This window comes from Amia ocellicauda, chromosome 9, assembly GCF_036373705.1.
Source record: "Amia ocellicauda isolate fAmiCal2 chromosome 9, fAmiCal2.hap1, whole genome shotgun sequence".
Taxonomy (NCBI): domain Eukaryota; kingdom Metazoa; phylum Chordata; class Actinopteri; order Amiiformes; family Amiidae; genus Amia; species Amia ocellicauda.
In genome coordinates, this window is record NC_089858.1 from 12,565,592 (window position 1) to 12,582,661 (window position 17,070).

Consider the following 17,070-nt stretch of genomic DNA (forward strand, 5'->3'; position numbering starts at 1 on the left):
CTATTTGAGATATATTAATGTATTTATAAAAATATTATTAATAATTTGTATTCATATCCTCCGTAGAACATGAACGGATTTTAAAGTTTCACGAATCTTACATAAAGCAATGCATATATTGACCGCACATTATTTGGGAAATCATTAATTTTAGTGTAAATTAAAATTCCTGTCCTGTCTCGAAGTTTCGAAAGACTAATTGGATTTTCTCGAGAGTGGTTTATTCCCACACAAGATGGCGCACTGAACGTGCACTCTGCGCTGTGAAGACAGGAAGGGAAATCATCTAGTACTGGTGTGTGTCTATGGTCTGGAGTGACGTCGCTGCAGTGCTGTTGGTGTGCGGCGGGGGGTGAAAGGTGAAAGGTGAAAGGTGAAAGGTGATGTTTGTTCGCTCACCTCTCGGGGAACATGGCGGAGGTAGAGCAGCAGTCAGGTAAGCTGGGCGGTTCATTTGCTCAATTGCACTGGCCGCGGGTCCGGTAACGGGCAGCCGCAGTTTGACTGTTGAGAAACGGGAAGCGGGGGTTCGTGCTGTGGACTGGAGCCGTCCCGCTAAAGGCAGATATTGAGCTTTGCATTTTGATGGGCGGTCTAGCTGCTGTTTTGTAGTTTTAGTATAGACGTGCTGGGCTGGGCTGGGCTGGGCTGTAATTAGTATTTAAGCTGCAGGAATAGGCTGTCTTCTGCCTCCCAGCCAGGTGTTTTGTTCAGGCGATATGCAGAAGTGCATCGCGGGGATTGTCTGCGCTGCTCCAGCCCCGTATTTTGACAGGCTTCTTTTAAATGCAAATATGAAGACGTAACAAAAACGTACTTTCCTCCTGCTCAAATGCATGTTCGCTCATGAACTTTGCGGATTTCTTTTTATTTATTTTGTACAGTGCTTGTGTGAGATTCACGAAAGTCTTCTCAAGGGGATGCAATAGATGGGGGAAAATTAAAATAAAACATGGTTCAGTAAATCCATAAATCTATCAAGAGGAGAATAAAACAATCGTGTCTTATTATATTATAATCTATTCATTATACTGTATTTAAAGTTACCCGGGTTATGCTGGTTATATACCGAAGGTGTGGCAACACTGCTTTCAAAATTGAGCACCTTATTTTTTATATCAGGAATTAATTTCTATTTGTATTCTTCCAGTGATCCCAATGATTGGTCAGTTCTGTTCTGATTCTTCTAATGTGAAGGGAATCGAGATACTGGAAACTAATATTGTATCACTGGCAACCCTTCACTTGACTTATGTTTCACTAAAGTCTTAATGTATTTGACTGTGACTATGTGAGTGGAGCAAATGAGACCTCCCCCTGTATTTTATGTTTTAAGAAATTCTCGGTTACTGAGACAATAACCAGAGATTAATTTTTGTAAGAGGGTGAGTCATTTGTGCTAGAAGATAGATCTAAAAATGTCTTCAGGTAGGCTGTATTAGCCTAGTGATCATTTTTATATAATTAAAAATAGTTAAACAGCCTTCGAATGAAACTGTTACTGCTGGATGACAAAGTTAAATGAATACCTGGTTAGGTAAGGCCGACTCCTTTCTATACTTGGTATTTTACAGCAGGGTCTCAAATGAGGCTCACAGTGTCTTCTCTAGCTTTCCTTCACACACAGTCCAGTTTAATTGGTCTAATTAGATTAATTGAATGAGCTACTCTTTCCTGCCAACTGCAAAATTGTTTCAGACGGGGGCCTTAAATCAAGAGAACCTCTCCAGCCATGAACTGTCAAAGACATTCATATAGTGTAACATACAGCATGAATATAACACAATGAATCAACTATTGGAGAGAAGCTCCAGTTGGAACCAAAACCAAAGCACACTGTGACACTGTGGCCCCTTTCAAGACCTGGGCTGAGGACTCCTGCTTTGCTTCCGGTGTGGGGACAGAGGGGTAGTTCCTGCTCTACATTATTATTGCTCTCACACCAACACTTCCCTGAAAGCTGTCCGTGCAACTGGAAAACTAAGCTGCTGTGCACTTTCCAACATTAAACTCTGTCTATTTTAATGCATATTGGTGCGTGTGCCAAAAGCACAGCGGGAATAATAAAGCTTATATATTATTTATGCTGGCTAGAGATTAGGTTTGCTACCCTGCAGGGGGGGTGCATTTAGTGCCTGTAATGTTTTTATGAAGGGATTACAGTGTACAAGAGATTTGGACAGATGTCTTTGTTCTGAGGCCGCTCTGTTTCACCACAGCATAACACCATTGTCTGTCACTCCTTCTTACAACTAGTGGCATTGCCAATATCTGGAAGATTTCTTTTTGATTCACGGTGTATTTGCATAACGTGCATAAAACATGCATAAACACACTTTTTTTTCATGAATTATCTGTTGTCAAGAGTGAACTTTGTTTCACTGACCGCAAGGTAAAAGTTGAGTTTTTCTCGAGGGGAGTAATCCCCAATACGTGTCTGCACAGAACTGTGTTGAAGGGGATAGTTCTCCAGCATGCAGCGGCCTAACGGAGTCTTGTCCTTGGTATAACCCCTCTCTTTATCTCTTGTATTCCGGGCAGGCTCCTCCCCTGAAGATGACGTGCCCCCTATCCCGGTCAGTCTCTCCTTCATGGTGCCCAAGAAGGAGATCAACATGGTGCCAGACATGGGCAAGTGGAAACGCTCCCAGGTACAGCATGCGGTGGCACTGCAGCAGCAGGGCTGTCCCTGGGCGTTTCGGATCAAGCTACTCCGGTTACTTTATATGTGGGCCAGGGAGCTCTGGGCCTGGCAGGGAATAGTCCTGCAGGTGGTGTAGGTCTCCTGAAGTCATGACCTGGAAAGGGTGCATGGCTTGTCTGATTTGTTCAGTTTTTGCAAATGCGTGGTTAAGTAGTTCAAAGTTGAAATGGAGCATAAAAGCAGAAGACACTGTGGCCTGAAGGGTCTGAGCTTCCCCCCACTGCCTTTCAAACTGCTGCTTCCTGTGCAACTTCGAAGAGCCTCCAGCAGGGCCTGGGTGCTCCAGTCCTCCAGGGGGCTGGCGCCTCTCGGTCAGCCACTGATTCAAACCTGGAATCAACAGAGGATTTGACTCCTTACCCGAATAATGACTCCAATCAACAAAGTCATTAATCAGAACCAGAACCCCCTCTGGCCATTGAGGACTGGAACCCCCCACGGCCTACATATTTTACTTGTTTGTTAAAACAGTTAAATATTACATGTCTGTCTTTGGAATTGTTCCCCCCTCAATCAAACAAAAGAAAGATAGTCAACCAGCAAGAAAAGTATCCAGCTCTCCCAGTAGGGCTATAGACCCCATCCTGTAGCCTGTTAGACCAGAGCCCTCTGGAAAAGGCGTGTGGTGGGAGGGGTCTGTGCCACAGGGGGCACTGGGACACCTGCCTGAGAGAGCCCTGGTTAGAACTGCATTTCTTAGCTGTTGCAGTCATGAAATAAATTGCTTTTCTCTGTGTGTGTAGGAGGGGGGCTTCACATCATTCACTTGCTCTCTCTGTCCCCCCCAAGGCCTATGCTGATTACATCGGATTCATTCTGACCCTGAATGAGGGCGTGAGGGGGAAAAAGCTCACGTGTGAATACAAAGTGTCAGAGGTAAGATGAAGCTGGGTTCTCCTGTTCTTAAATGTTTATTAATACTTATTATTCAGCCAGCTGGAGCACATCTGTGGGCCTCCATTGGCCAGAGCAGGGGGAGGCGGGGCGACTGCCCTCATTAGCACTCAGCAGGGGAGTCTGGGCAGTGAGCACATGCTGTCAATACCGAGAAGGAAGCTCACGTTGTTGTTGTTATTATTATGAGTTGTAGTGGTTACAGTAGCAGCAGCTGTAGGTGTCATTAGTTGAAGGATTTGCATTTACAGATGTCATTGCTCAGAACAATAACAATCATAATCTTAATGCCAATTTTGCAAGATGAAAGTAACGCATTATGACATCTGTAAATGCAATACACCAACTGGGGCCTCTTGCACAGCTGCTACTGCTATTACCACTCCTGCAACTGCTTCAACTAATGGTATTATTATTATTACCACTATTATTAATTATAATAATTATTAAAGGTAGCAGCAGGACTATTGTGGTTTCATATTAGATGACAGATGTGATAATGACTGGTAAGTTATGACATCCACCACACACACACAGACACGCACATACAGACCCCCACTGCCCCCGACACGTGCGCTCCCTGCTGCGCAGCACGCCCCCCCCCGCTCTGGCTGCTCGCACATTACTAATTGACACAGTGGCAGAGGCCGCACCTGGGGCCGGGCTGGGCGGGGGCTCCCTGGCTGTGAGTGATGGGGCTTGAGTGTCGGAGCTCTGGGGCGGCCTGTCATGACTGCATTGGATCCCAGGTGAATGCAGCATGCCCCCCACCCTCAAACAGACCCACTGCATTGGAAGGGGGCAGCGTTGTTCACTCCGTAGTGCCAGGGTCCAACACGCTCCATACTGGATGCACGTCACCTTCTTGTGCGCCGAGCTGTTTAAATAGAGTATAGCACAGTATCATACAGTACACTAGAATAACTGGGGCTCTCGCACAGTGAGCGTGCTTTACTCAGGGCGGGGACAGACTGGCTCCCCTCTGGTTCCATTGGTTTGTTACACTTCCCTCTCGGATTCATATCGCCACATGCTGTCAATGGGTAGACTTCCCTTGAATGCGTTTTTCTTTTCTTTATTTCCTCCTCCCCCCACTGGTGTATATGGCTGTTTTGCTTTTTCTTCTTCTATCTCTGTTTCTCTCTTTCTCTGTCTCTTTCACTCTCCCTCTCTGTACCCCTTTATATACAATCAAGTCAAAGCTGTCCAGTTCAGTGCCGGGCTCGGCCTGGTGTCAAGGGATGCCCGTTCGGGGTTGTGTGTAGTTGCATGCTTGGGCTGTGCTTCCCTCTCACCCTGCTGCCCCTCCCTTCACAGACGGTGGAGAAGCTGATGTGGCTGCTCAACACACTGGACCGGTGGATTGATGAGACCCCCCCGGTCGACCAGCCCTCACGGTTTGGGAACAAGGCCTACAGGAGCTGGTATGCCAAGCTGGACCAGGTATGGCCCCCACAAGTTTTTCTTTTCCCTTTTCTTACCACTATTCCACTATACATTTTCAGTTATTTTCAATGTATTTGACCTTTATGTTGGTGAGCAGTTTTTGCTTTTATCACATTTGTTTTGTTGTTTTGGGCACGTTTATTTTGAAGTTAATTGTTTTGTTCCTTGTTAAAATCACAAAGATTTTAAATTTTTTTAAGTGATTTTAAGGATTGATATTTTAAAGATTTTAATCATAAGCATTAAAAAATTTGAATTGTTTTTATTTATGTATAATGAAAAATACTAAATTCAATAAAATAGTATTTTCTTTCCACTATTTGTGTGGCATGAGCTGTGCTCTCTCCACAGTGCTTCTCTGTCCATCCGGCAGTCTCTGTCTACTTGCACTCTGAGACAGTGTGTCTCTCTACTGGCATCTGGGCAAGAGATCACCTTTAGTTGCCAGCTATCTAACCAACATGTGCAGTGCGAGAGGTGTGCTGAATGTACTGTGTTTGTGTGCAGGAGGCAGAGACCCTGGTGTCTGCAGTCATCCCCCAGGACCGGCTGGCAGCTGCCCCGGAGATCGCGCTGTACTTGAAGGAGGCGGTCGGGAACTCTACAAGAATAGACTACGGGACAGGTACTGGGATCATACTGTGTATGTGTATGTGTGTTGTGTGTGAGAGAATGTTTTGGGTAGCGAATAAATGGAAAGATAGAAGAGGTTTTCTGCACTAGTCTAATTTTGAACTGTGTTTGTATGATATTCTATATTAGTGTCTTTATATCATTATTATTATTATTATTATTATGAGTTATCTATAGTGTCCACTAGAGGGAGCCCTTGCAACAGCATTTAGGGTCTTTTCTTGCAGGTTGGGCCAAATAGACATGTGGGGAACACAGCTCTGAAGCCAGAGATTTTTAATTCAGCAGACTTCAGAGGAGCTAATCTGCAGGTTGTGGTGGCGGGGGTGGAATGCTGGGTCGAGCTCTTTACATGCACTGAACGTCGCCTCACTCTTTGGATTCTCCTGGGCTGTTGGTATTTTTTAGCCCTGTTCACGTGGAATTACGAACTCTGAGCTTCTAAACATGCAGGGACCTAGATCTAATTCCAAGCGGCTTGTGTCCAGCCGGGCCTGCTTTGCTAGTTTGGTGTGAGGAGTGTGTGGCTGCATGGAGCGGAGTGGGACCCCGGACTCCCCCGCACTGCTGCCACTGTATGACTGTCCTCTCTGTGCGCAGGACATGAGGCGGCTTTCGCGGCCTTCCTGTGCTGCCTGTGTAAGATCGGAGCCCTCCGGGTGGACGATCAGCTTGCTATCGTCTTCAAAGTGTTTGACAGGTGAGCAGACTGCCGACGGTGGTGGTGGTGTTTTGGTATTTGTTTTTGTTTTTACCACTCCATTCTCCATTTCCAAAAAAAACTGTGGTTTCCCCCACCCAGGTACCTGGAAGTTATGCGAAAGCTGCAGAAAACCTATCGGATGGAGCCAGCGGGCAGCCAGGGGGTGTGGGGGCTGGATGACTTCCAGTTCCTGCCCTTCATCTGGGGCAGCTCCCAGCTCATAGGTAAAGCCAAACCAGGAGTTGGGGGGCAAGACCCTCAATGCGTGTGGGGGGGGCTGGGCTTGACTGTGTCCTTGGTACATGATGCTCTGGGTACACTTTAACATCCTCTCTCTGAGGTGCTGCACTGGCTCACACAGGCCCTGCTGTGGCGGGAGGCAACGGATGTGTTAACTGGAGTCCAACTTATCTATCGGAGGTTCCCCCGAGATCATAGGGATGAAGTCACAATGGCAGCCCTTCTCACAGCACCTGGAAAAGTGTTCTCTGCGTTCACCCCTGTCCTCCTCTCCCTGTGCCGTCAGATCACCCCACCCTGGAGCCTCGGCACTTTGTAGACGAGAAGATCGTGAACGAGAATCACTTGGATTACATGTTCCTGGAGTGCATCAAGTTCATAAATGAGGTGAGGTCTCCTCTGCACGCCTGTCTACCTGTCCATCTGTCTCTCCAGCTGTGTGTCAGTCTTTACAGCTGATGGCTTTAAATGGGGGAAAGCAGCTCCAGTCCTTGAGGTGTTTTTTTAAATCCGGTCTCTGATCTTAATTTCTAATAATATTACTATTATAATGACACAAAAAATAATTGTGGACAAGCGGTCTTTTCCCAATCTCTCTCCTCGAACCCGTGGTCTGCCTCAAATATGCTGTTGATCATCAGCTGCTGTTAATCAGGGCTCTGACTGAAAGATGAACCCCCCGCCCCGCCCGCCCCTGACCCAACCCGCCACTTCAGTTGAAAGGAGAGAGCGTATTTTTATGTATTTCCTTTATTTACATGCTTTAAGGCCCGTAATGACATCATGTCACCATATCTCCTTCCTCCTCTCCGGTGGAAGCAGGATGTGGCAGCTGCTGTCGGCCAAGTGCTGTGTGGCCGGTTTCTAGTCGGGGGTGTGTGTGGGTGTAGCTCAGTCTCAGCTGGTGTGGCCAGTGAGGGGTGGGGGCAGCTGTTGAGTGGGAGCCTGGGTAGGGGGCTTATAGGAAGCTAGGTGAAGATGGAGGAGAATAGGAACAAGGTTTGTGCTCTCTCTCTCTCATCTTTCTTTCTATCATGTGCACTCTCTCTCTCTCTCTCTCTCTCTCTCTCTCTCCCTGTCTTTCTCTCTCTGTCTGTCTGTGTGTGCGCTTCTCAGGGAGGTCATGTCGTTAAGAACAGCGCATGGCTGTGACTCATTTCCTTCCCCACATGGCACTGTGAGTCACGGCCTCCCCCAGGGACCCCCCCGGCCTCTCCCAGGCTGCACTTCCTTCTCACGCCACGCGCTTGCAGCCCAGCCGGGCAGGAGGGACAGGGCTGGGGATGGCCTCTGCTTCCTGGCTGGAAGCTGTGCAGCTGCCCCCCACCAGTCTGGGGCTGGGGCTGATGCTGATGGTGGTGGTGGGGCATCAGACTCCAGTGTGCAGGACTCTGGGTTGAAGGCCTGGGCTCCTCAGTGAAGGGTGGTGGGGGGGGGCTGCTTTCTCTCTGTTCATCTCTGATTCTCTTTCATTGTGAGGTTCTCTCTCTGTCTGGTAGATTGTTTCTCTCTGTTCCCCTCTGGCTGCTTTCTATCCATTTAGTCTGTCTCAGTGTGTCTCTCGCTCTCTCTCGCAGATGAAGACCGGCCCGTTCGCTGAGCACTCCAACCAGCTGTGGAACATCAGCGCCGTGCCGACGTGGTCCAAAGTCAATCAGGGACTCATCCGCATGTACAGGGCTGAGGTAGGAGCAGTAGCGGTGCCCTTCTGAAGCCCCCCCTCCAACTAGCATCCTCCCCCCAGCTGCCTCTCCCTCCCCAGGGCTGACCCACCACCTGAGACCCACCGTTGCTTTAGGCCCAGGTCGACCCGCTTTCACATGAACGACAATCTTAGGTTCAACCCACGTTGATAAAAAGTGGGTTCATGTTACAAGGGGTTAACTATGCCACACACAACAACAATAGAAAAGCAATTGAAAAAATGAGAGAACCGAGAATACATCCCTGCTGTCCAGTGTGTCATTTAACCACAGACCTCAAGCCCCAATGTGTGCGTTGTTGCTTTTTCCTTTAAGCAATTATACCTAAGTTTATAACCCTTTCATCAGTTTGCATGGCCACCTTATTTTAAAAGTTTTATTTTAAAGTAGCAACACTCCTTTGAAAATGACAGGCTGTACCAGTGGGTGCTGGCTGTTGTCTATAACAGGGTGATGTGCACTCAGGCACACGTCCTGTGAGGCTGTCTGTCTGTCCGTCTGTCTGTTTGTGTGCAGGTTTCTGCGCCTCAGGTTTCTGCTAACGAGTGTTTTTTTTCCCCTCAAATTTTTCCCTTCTTTTAATGAGCTATTTATAGGCTGCTTGTGTAGGTGTGAGGGTGCAGGGTAGTGCTGGGTCACCTCTGAAGGAAAGACTTCCTCTTACTGGTAGAGAGATGGAGGAAGGAGGGAGGGGGTGGGGATAGAGAGCTGGGAATAGGAGCTCAATCAGGAGCTGGGATTTCCCCCCGGGAACAGGCATGTTTCCAGAGATGTAAATCCACTGCTAGTTTTGCCTGTAGCAGGAACACAGGAATTGGAAATGAAGGAGCAGGAGACTGGGGTGGGGGGGGGGCTGCCTTTTATTATTTATTTATTTATTTTATTCCTCATTTTGATTTTAGATATGTCACTGACAGTGTGCATGGATATTCCACAGTGTCTTTTTTTTTTTTTAATCTTTAGATTGGTTATAATTAACCATTTATTTATTTATTTATGTATTTATTGTAATGACTGAGCTTGAGTTTTAGAAAAAAAAATGGCTCTTATGTTATAAGGAAGCAAAGTATTGTGGGATATCTGTGGTGTGCAAACCTGACAAACTTGTTGTCCCCTGCCTGGCCACTGACTGACACGCTGAGCCTTTTTTATTTCTTTGAGAATGTGAGAAGGAAAGAGAAGGGTAGGGAAAAAAGTAAAGCAGGCCTCTGTCAGAGGGGACTAGCCTTCTGGCGAGAACTGAGGACTGTGGCGTAGTGAGAGCCGGTGTGAGAATCTGCTGAGGAATTCCAGCTGCAGGGGGAGGGGGAGGGGGAGGGGGGTGCTCAGAGCACTCTCTCTCTCACACTGTTCAGCAGCATCAGACTGGAGGGAGGCCCTCACAGACCTATATGTTTGAGAGCTCGGTAAAGCCGGTCTCTTACTTTAGGCTGCAGGTCACTGTTGTATATTTGTACTGGGAGAAGAAACATACATGGTTTCTCTTTCTCTTTAATATGTACCTTTAACTGCTAAGCAGAGTAGTCATTTCAAATGAAAAAGGGTGGTGGGGTTTTAGTTTCTATCATTATTCTTTTTATTTTTTATAGTTTTCAAATTGGTGGAGTGTGGAGCCTGGAAACAAGTTTCTTTTGTCTCCGGTGTGGGAGGAATGGGGGGCTGGAAGCCTGGCGGGGAGCATTCCACAGGCTGTGAGGTCACTCGTGAGCAGCTCAGCCATGCAGACTCGGGGTTGTGCACTGTGTGATCTAGCAGGCACTCATTTTATTTAATGTTTATTTCACAAGCTACTTTGAAAAGTTTTCTTTTTTATTAAACATGAACACACAGACTCTCCATTTCACTCTCCTTAAAGAGCCTCTTGCCAGCTACAGTCCTAACCTAGCCCCCTGACCCTTGACCTCTGACCTCTTCACTCTGAATCCGCGGGCCGGAGTTGGAGTTGCCCCAGCCGCAGGAGCCTGAAGCTGGAGAGAGAGCATCTCCTGTCTGCTCCACTTCCGCAGAGTGCCTGGGCCGGAGCAGGAACAGGAAACAGGCAGGGGCTTCCTGCGCTGGCCAGGGACGCATGCACACTCGCACAGACGCAGAGACACAATTGCACACACGCACGCATGCAATTGATGTCTCGCACACCCACAATCAGACAGACAGATGTATACAGTCCATCTCGCACACACACTCCTCCAGCCTGCCAGAGGCACCCACACATAGACACGCGTACGTTACCGAAGAGCCAAAGATTGACGCACATCACACGCAGCACTGCAAGAAGAGCAGCATAATTTAGTGTGAGTAATGAGTGTGAGGCATGTGTGAGTGATTTTGATTGGGTTTCATCAGTTTGAGTGTGTCAAACAAGAAACAGTGAAGCAAAGGAGAATCTTTATATACACTCACCTAAAGGATTATTAGGAACACCTGTTCAATTTCTCATTAATGCAATTATCTAAGCAACCAATCACATGGCAGTTGCTTCAATGCATTTAGGGGTGTGGTCCTGGTCAAGACAATCTCCTGCACTCCAAACTGAATGTCTGAATGGGAAAGAAAGGTGATTTAAGCCATTTTGAGCGTGGCATGGTTGTTGGTGCCAGACGGGCCGGTCTGAGTATTTCACAATCTGCTCAGTTACTGGGATTTTCACGCACAACCATTTCTAGGGTTTACAAAGAATGGTGTGAAAAGGGAAAAACATCCAGTATGCGGCAGTCCTGTGGGCGAAAATGCCTTGTTGATGCTAGAGGTCAGAGGAGAATGGGCCGACTGATTCAAGCTGATAGAAGAGCAACTTTGACTGAAATAACCACTCGTTACAACCGAGGTATGCAGCAAAGCATTTGTGAAGCCACAACACGTACAACCTTGAGGCGGATGGGCTACAACAGCAGAAGACCCCACCGGGTACCACTCATCTCCACTACAAATAGGAAAAAGAGGCTACAATTTGCACAAGCTCACCAAAATTGGACAGTTGAAGACTGGAAAAATGTTGCCTGGTCTGATGAGTCTCGATTTCTGTTGAGACATTCAGATGGTAGAGTCAGAATTTGGCGTAAACAGAATGAGAACATGGATCCATCATGCCTTGTTACCACTGTGCAGGCTGGTGGTGGTGGTGTAATGGTGTGGGGGATGTTTTCTTGGCACACTTTAGGCCCCTTAGTGCCAATTGGGCATCGTTTAAATGCCACGGCCTACCTGAGCATTGTTTCTGACCATGTCCATCCCTTTATGACCACCATGTACCCATCCTCTGATGGCTACTTCCAGCAGGATAATGCACCATGTCACAAAGGTCGAATCATTTCAAATTGGTTTCTTGAACATGACAATGAGTTCACTGTACTAAACTGGCCCCCACAGTCACCAGATCTCAACCCAATAGAGCCTCTTTGGGATGTGGTGGAACGGGAGCTTCGTGCCCTGGATGTGCATCCCACAAATCTCCATCAACTGCAAGATGCTATCCTATCAATATGGGCCAACATTTCTAAAGAATGCTTTCAGCACCTTGTTGAATCAATGCCACGTAGAATTAAGGCAGTTCTGAAGGCGAAAGGGGGTCAAACACAGTATTAGTATGGTGTTCCTAATAATCCTTTAGGTGAGTGTATATATATATATATATATATATAAAAAAAAAAAAAAAAAAAAATAAAATAAAAAACCTGTCTCGGACCAACAGTTTTAATATAAGCAAACCGACCCGCAGCAAAGCCCTTGCCGTCGGCTTGAAGAGTGGCCTAATTACAAGTAATACCTTCAGACAGCCAAGCAGCAGTGTTCATAAAACCACGCACAACTCCTCTCTTGGCCAGGGAAGGGTTAAGTCCCTCTGACAGAGAGAGAGGTTCTTTCCCAGCCCACATCCTGTGTTGTTCAGAGGGCTCGCATGCCTTTCCAGAGCAGAGGGCCGAGCCGAGGGGGCCAGTCTGTCCGCTGTCTCCAGCCCTGCCTCCCCTCAGCCAGCCAGCCCCCGACCCCCCTCCCTCCCTCCCTCCCTCCCTCCCAGCTCCCCTCACATCCTGCAAAGCCTGCACCTAACCATCGCCTCGGCCGCCACCCAATCCCAGCCTGTCTGAGCCCAGCGGAGAGGAAGAGGGGGCTGCAGTCTGTCTACAGCCTGCGCTGTGAGTGCGAGAGATGGCTTCTCTCCTACAGGCTCCCCACAGTGCAGCGCTGGTAGACCTACAGACAGACCACAATGACAGAGAGGGTCATCAGGCGATGTAGTATTTATTTAGATGTTTTTGGTCTTTTTATGAATTTCATACACGATCTTGTTTACTGCTCGAGTGTTAAAACTGCATGGGAAGCCTGAGTTAAAATACCTTTTAGTTGTATTTATTTTCTGGATGGTATGGCAACTAATCTTCAATCTGTCTCCAACTGACTTTATGCTAAATAATGTTTCTCTGTACATTTAAATGTATCTATCTCAGACCCCTGTTTTGTTTCTGCCTGTGTGTGGGGGGGTTTTAACGAGGGGAACCAGTATTCATTGATAAATAAATGGCTTTGAAAGGCAACAAACCAATCACAGCAGGGGTCAGGAGTTCACCAATTAACCCTTAAGTGGCTGTTCACAGTAGGAGGCCTGGGGCTGTAAAGAGTGTGACACCCCTCCTCCACACCTCCCCTGCTTTCTCTGCCCCCCCCTGGCCAGTCTGACAGCTATGGGATGTGTGTCCACACTGCCCTGAACCTCAGTGTTTCTCACCCAGAGTGAGATGGAGGGTGACAGTAGTGCTGTGGCGTTGATCAGTGTAGACCAAACCCGTCACGATGCTGCTGCTGTGGTGCTGGGAGAGGAATGCAGGAGGTGAACCATTTTCTTTATTCAGTTCAGTACAAACTGAATTTAATTGACTGGCTGAATTTCTGGCGTCCCAGCCAGGGTGTGCCCTGCCTTGCGCCCTGTGCCTGCTGGAGTCGGCTCCACCCTGACCCTGTACTGTTTGAAGTGGGTATTGAAAATGAATTAATAATTTTATTGTTGTCATCCCTGCAGTGTTTGGAGAAGTTCCCTGTCATTCAGCACTTCAAGTTTGGCAGCCTGCTGGCCATCCAGCCTGTGAAGCCCTGAGGGTGGCCCCCTGGCACCGCACCCCCCGGTGACACACCCCTGAGATCAGCGAGTGGAATCTATAAGAGCAACCAGGGGATGTAAAGGAAAATCAGAAGTCATGCAAACAATTAAAAATGACAAGAACACCCTGCTGGACAGTTTAGGAACCCCCCCCCCTTTTTAGAATCTCCACTTACATCAACTTCCATCATTTTTTTGTTTTTTTAATTATTATTTATTTGTATTTTGTATCCAAGTCTTGTATGTGCATTTGTGTATTCTGGAAGAGACGGTTTTCATCCTTTCCTTAATCTCCAAGTATATATGCATACATATATGCATATAGCATATAGATGATATAATATCGCTAGATCCACACACCCTCGATACAGCGATGGGTGCTTGGTGACTTGATCTGCTTGGTGATGCAGTAGTTCTCCGTAGAAATAGATGCATTTTTATTTGTATTTTTTTGTACACTGGCAGTGCGCCGAGGCACAGGGGCCTGTGCTAATGGGACTTCAGAGTGACTCCTGTCCGTGTCTTCAGAGGACAAGAGGACAGTCATTCCTGCCCCTCGCTCCCCTCTAACACTTGTTTGATTGATTAATTATTTTGGTGTGTGTAGCCACTATGGAACACAAGACCAGAATTGGCAGCATCTGTTTTTGGCTGCTGTTTGCAGTAAATAACAAAATAAATAAATACATCCATACATGAGTTCTTTCTCCAGATTGTACAGTCAGTTTGAAGTCATGATGCTGTGGCGACTATGCATTCATGCATTGAACTGGGGCACAGTACAGTGCAGCACGACTGTTTTGCAGAAAGTACAAGGAGATACTAGGCCTCCACATAGATAGAGGATGCGTCCATAACGCTGTACTTCATGGGTGGATCTCTAGGTGTGGCTGGCTTGTGCATGCAGAGGTAATACATGTGAGAAATCCACCCAATGGATTTTTGGAATTTAAACTGTGGGTTAATTTGCCTAAACCCCCTCCACGCCCTGCAGCTCCACACAGGCTATGATACCTGATGATCGCTTAAAACGGTCTATCCTGCAGGCGTCCGATGTCAAACTGCCTAAGGCCTGCTCATGTGTCGTACAATTGGACTTTGTGCTCTGTGTCATCAGTGCAGTAGAAAATGTATTTCTGTTCTGTGGACCCAAGTCTCTGCTTGGCAGCCTAAGTGCTGGTTCCGATTCCATTTGCCATTTGTGGGAGCTGCTAGGACGATAGGCGGAAGATCAAAAGAAGCCTAAACATAAGTCTTTGCTCCTTCTCCTTTTTTCTCTCCAAACAACTTTTTTTTTTTTTAATGCAATAAAATTCAGCCTATGCATCTCTGTCGATCTCCAAGACACCCATTTAAAATAAAATGAATTCACCCCCTTCCTCAAATTCAGAGAACTGAGTAATAAGGGGTGGGGAGATCAGCATCTCTCGATTAACTCAGCCTTGTCCTTTTGTCTTTTTAATAATAAACCATTAATATGAATCCATCCCCTGTTAACCGCCACGTTATTCAGTACCTGTTCCCCGTCAGCTCAGCAGCCGGTCAAATTCCAGTCCAGTTCCAGAATTCCACTGGAATTACAGCCCCGCTCAGTTCTCTTTATTGAGAACGTTTAACATCCCAAAGAACAAGATCCATCTCATTCCTGGTTTGCAGAGTGGACCCTCACACATGCATTGCTAGTGATGATGATGATTATGATATTTCATGTGCCAAAAATGCTTTTTCAGACCTATCATATTAAAATGCTCAATCTTTTTAATCCCCAAAGATGACTCCCTATCTTCACCCTAAAAAAGGTCTTCCTCGTGGTAAAACTTTGGTTACTGCTCATATCGAGAGGGTACAGTGTTAACCTGCACTGTGAGTGGGGTGTGTATGTGTGTGCCTGTGTGCACTCGCCTCATTACAGTGTGCTGACTTAACTTGCATGAAAGTGCAGAGGAAATTTGTTAACACTGAATTCTTCAGACGCCCTAGAAAACTGCTCAAACATATTATACAGGCACCTGGTAGCTCTTTGTCAGCCGTTGATTATAATCCGGTGAGTTGTGTGGATTGATGGAGAATGCAGTGGTAATCCTAGACTGAATAAGTCTGGTTTCAGCTGTAGCTCAGCACTCAAGGTGGCTGAAGAATTAGTGGCAATAGAACGTAAAGGATTCAAACGTCTGATTTTGCTGTATCTTTTGGGGTTGTCCCCCCACCCCAGACCAAGCTTTTAAATAGCTTCTTCCTCAACTCCTTTGCAGTTGACATCAAAGTTTAGAGTGGGTGCCAGTGTGCCACGACTGTTCAGGGAATACGATTGTGAAAATAAAATAATAATAAAAAAAAAAAGTTCCAAGGACAAATCAAATCAAACAGAGTCCCTTTACCACATCTCTGCGTGCACTGTCACTGGCCTGTCCTTCTGGGTTTTACATTTTTAATTTAATTTGTATATTTATTTTTTTATGTACATTGGGCACTTGTGTAGTGAGCATGATGTGATCTGAGTAGGATGTACTGAACATGTCTTTTTAGTTTGGATTCAAATAAATCTTAAATAAACCAAAAAATTCAAATAAAATGTGTTCCTGTTCTTATGCTCTTACTGGTTTAGAAATACTTTAAAAATGTTATTTTTCCTAAACAACTCACAGACTCAGTTGTCTATATTACACACACTTATCTTGGCACCAGAAACTCAAGTAGACTATTTAACAAAAAACTAAACAATCCAAAAACTTCTTTAAAATACAGCGCCATTTGAGCCCTGCAAACCTCATTGGTGACAGAGAGGAAGTGTGCAGAGGAAGTAAAAGGGTGGTGCACAGGTGATTTTTTTTCCCTTTCTTCTCCAAAATGTTTTCCCAGAGACTGTAGGGTACAGGAGCCGTGAAGCCAACAGAGCAGATGATCAGAGACGCACCAGGAACAGAGCCGTGTGCGGCTGCCCATGCTGCACACACAGAGGGCACCTGGTTCTCATTAGCCTAGCTTCACTGGGGCTCTCTCTGGAGCTGGGGGGGGTGTGTGATTTCAAACTGCAGACCCTTGAAGAAGCAGGGAGTGTGGAGTCCTCCCAGCAAGGCTGTGTGGTGCATTGGCTGTTCTCTTATTTTTCATATGCCATTGCTCCAACAGGCAGAACGCCCCAGGGGTGGAGTGAATGTCTAAATCCAACAGTGATTTCCTTAGGAGGGCAGGGCGGTTTCTCTGTCCAATCTGCCGTTCTAGTGCATCCCACAGGTGATCTGTCTATGGGACAGGTGGTCTGGAGTCCCAGCAGGGCGTTAAACTCCTCTTGGTGCCATTGTCCCAGATCCACTGAGCCGAACCCCCAGCTCTGGGACAAGTTGTGTGTTGGTTGGTAGGTAGATGGAGACGCCCTCTTGCTGTGCAAAATATCACTGTAGTAGATGGTGGGCATGGTACCCTCCACAAAACACCAGTTCAGAAGGACAGTCTCTACTGCTTCCATCCTTCAGCAGCAGAGGGAGGCACGTCTCTTACTCAGGAAGTGCTCTATTGTGTTTGAGCGTGCATGCATGTCATTCACACATCGGACAGTTGCAGGCCTTGCAGACCCACTGCAATTGTATGTGATAAATACAGACTTTTGGACTTGTGCTCCTTAACTTTGGAATAAGTGACCATTTCTGATTCAGCC

General features: G+C 46.8%; 1 protein-coding gene across 2 annotated transcripts; it reads left to right on the forward strand.

The window, feature by feature from the left end:
• Positions 1–358: 358 nt before the first annotated feature.
• Positions 359–15,987, forward strand: ptpa (protein phosphatase 2 phosphatase activator). Of its 2 annotated transcripts, none has more exons than XM_066713175.1 (10): positions 359–436; positions 2,542–2,651; positions 3,494–3,580; positions 4,916–5,041; positions 5,552–5,669; positions 6,278–6,377; positions 6,480–6,604; positions 6,907–7,007; positions 8,198–8,305; positions 13,338–15,987. In XM_066713175.1, exons 1-10 carry the CDS (start codon positions 412–414, stop codon positions 13,410–13,412), a joined length of 975 nt encoding a protein of 324 aa, XP_066569272.1. In that variant the 5' UTR covers positions 359–411; the 3' UTR covers positions 13,413–15,987. The 2 variants fall into 2 exon arrangements, with proteins under 2 accessions (XP_066569272.1, XP_066569271.1); XM_066713174.1 differs by lacking the exon at positions 13,338–15,987 and adding an exon at positions 9,913–10,705.
• Positions 15,988–17,070: the final 1,083 nt, after the last annotated feature.

What these genes read in the sequence shown, in the direction of transcription:
- ptpa (XM_066713174.1), top strand. Translation starts at nt 412, where the DNA reads ATGGCGGAGGTAGAGCAGCAGTCAG. An exon ending in GGGCAGCTCCCAGCTCATAG is followed by an intron (nt 6,605 to 6,906) that starts GTAAAGCCAAAC and finishes CTGTGCCGTCAG; the next exon opens with ATCACCCCACCCTGGAGCCT. An exon ending in GCATCAAGTTCATAAATGAG is followed by an intron (nt 7,008 to 8,197) that starts GTGAGGTCTCCT and finishes TCTCTCTCGCAG; the next exon opens with ATGAAGACCGGCCCGTTCGC.